The sequence below is a fragment of the Seriola lalandi genome, unplaced genomic scaffold (assembly GCF_002814215.2).
Source record: "Seriola lalandi dorsalis isolate HSWRI2012SDOR001 ecotype SW California unplaced genomic scaffold, Sedor1 jcf7180002050029, whole genome shotgun sequence".
NCBI lineage: Eukaryota > Metazoa > Chordata > Actinopteri > Carangiformes > Carangidae > Seriola > Seriola lalandi.
The window spans coordinates 19448-20190 of NW_019520582.1; the positions used below are offsets into that span (position 1 = coordinate 19448).

Here is a 743-nt window from a genome sequence, read left to right on the forward strand (position 1 = left end):
AATTTTCTCTCTTTTCATTGCTCAGCTGTTTTTTCTGCTTTGACGACGTCAAACATTTGAAGTTATAAAACCTTTGGATCAGAAACATGAGAATCTGTAGACACTCATTAAAACAATCAGGGCCACGTCAAAACTTTATATCTTTTTTTTTCAGAACTCTGACTTTAATCTCAGATTAAAATAAAAGTTTTCTCCTCGTCTTCTTCTGAACGTCTGAAATAAAAAGCACCGACTGATTCTGACATTTTATTCTTGCAGCTTCAAAACACATTCAGTATAAAATCAAACTGACCTGGATGTAAACATACAAACGTCCCAGAACCTACTCAGTAGGTAAATACTACGTACATCTTCATGTATGTTACATGTAAACATATGTACAGACGTCTACAGAGAGAGAATCGTCTGATGGACGGAGACGACACGTTGTCCTCTGACCTTTGACCTCGTCACACTCCAACAGTCTGCTGTGTTTTGTGAAAATGTTGAGGCGGAGAGTCAGTCTGAGGTCAAAGGTCACCATGGCACAGGTGGACCTCCTGTCTGTCAGCAGATGTTGGAGCTGTGGGGGGAGGGGAGCTCCGAGTGAGGACTCCCCATCGGAGAGGAGCGGGAGGAGGAGTAGAGGTGAGGGGACGGTGACGAGGTGTAGATGTGTGACAGCGAGGAGGGGGAGGAGGTGAAGCAGGGGGAGGCGGCCTGCACGCTGAGGGAGGGGAAGGAGGAGGAGGAGGAGGAGGGGA

General features: G+C 46.3%; 1 protein-coding gene across 1 annotated transcript in view; it reads right to left on the reverse strand.

Annotated features, from left to right (window-relative positions):
• Nucleotides 1-546: 546 nt before the first annotated feature.
• LOC147819726 (early growth response protein 1-like) overlaps nucleotides 547-743 on the reverse strand; it is a 2850-nt gene continuing 2653 nt past the window's right edge. Inside the window, exon 3 of the mRNA XM_087171873.1 lies at nucleotides 547-706. Coding sequence (XP_087027999.1) covers nucleotides 547-706 — 160 coding nt within the window. The remainder of the gene's footprint in view (nucleotides 707-743) is intronic.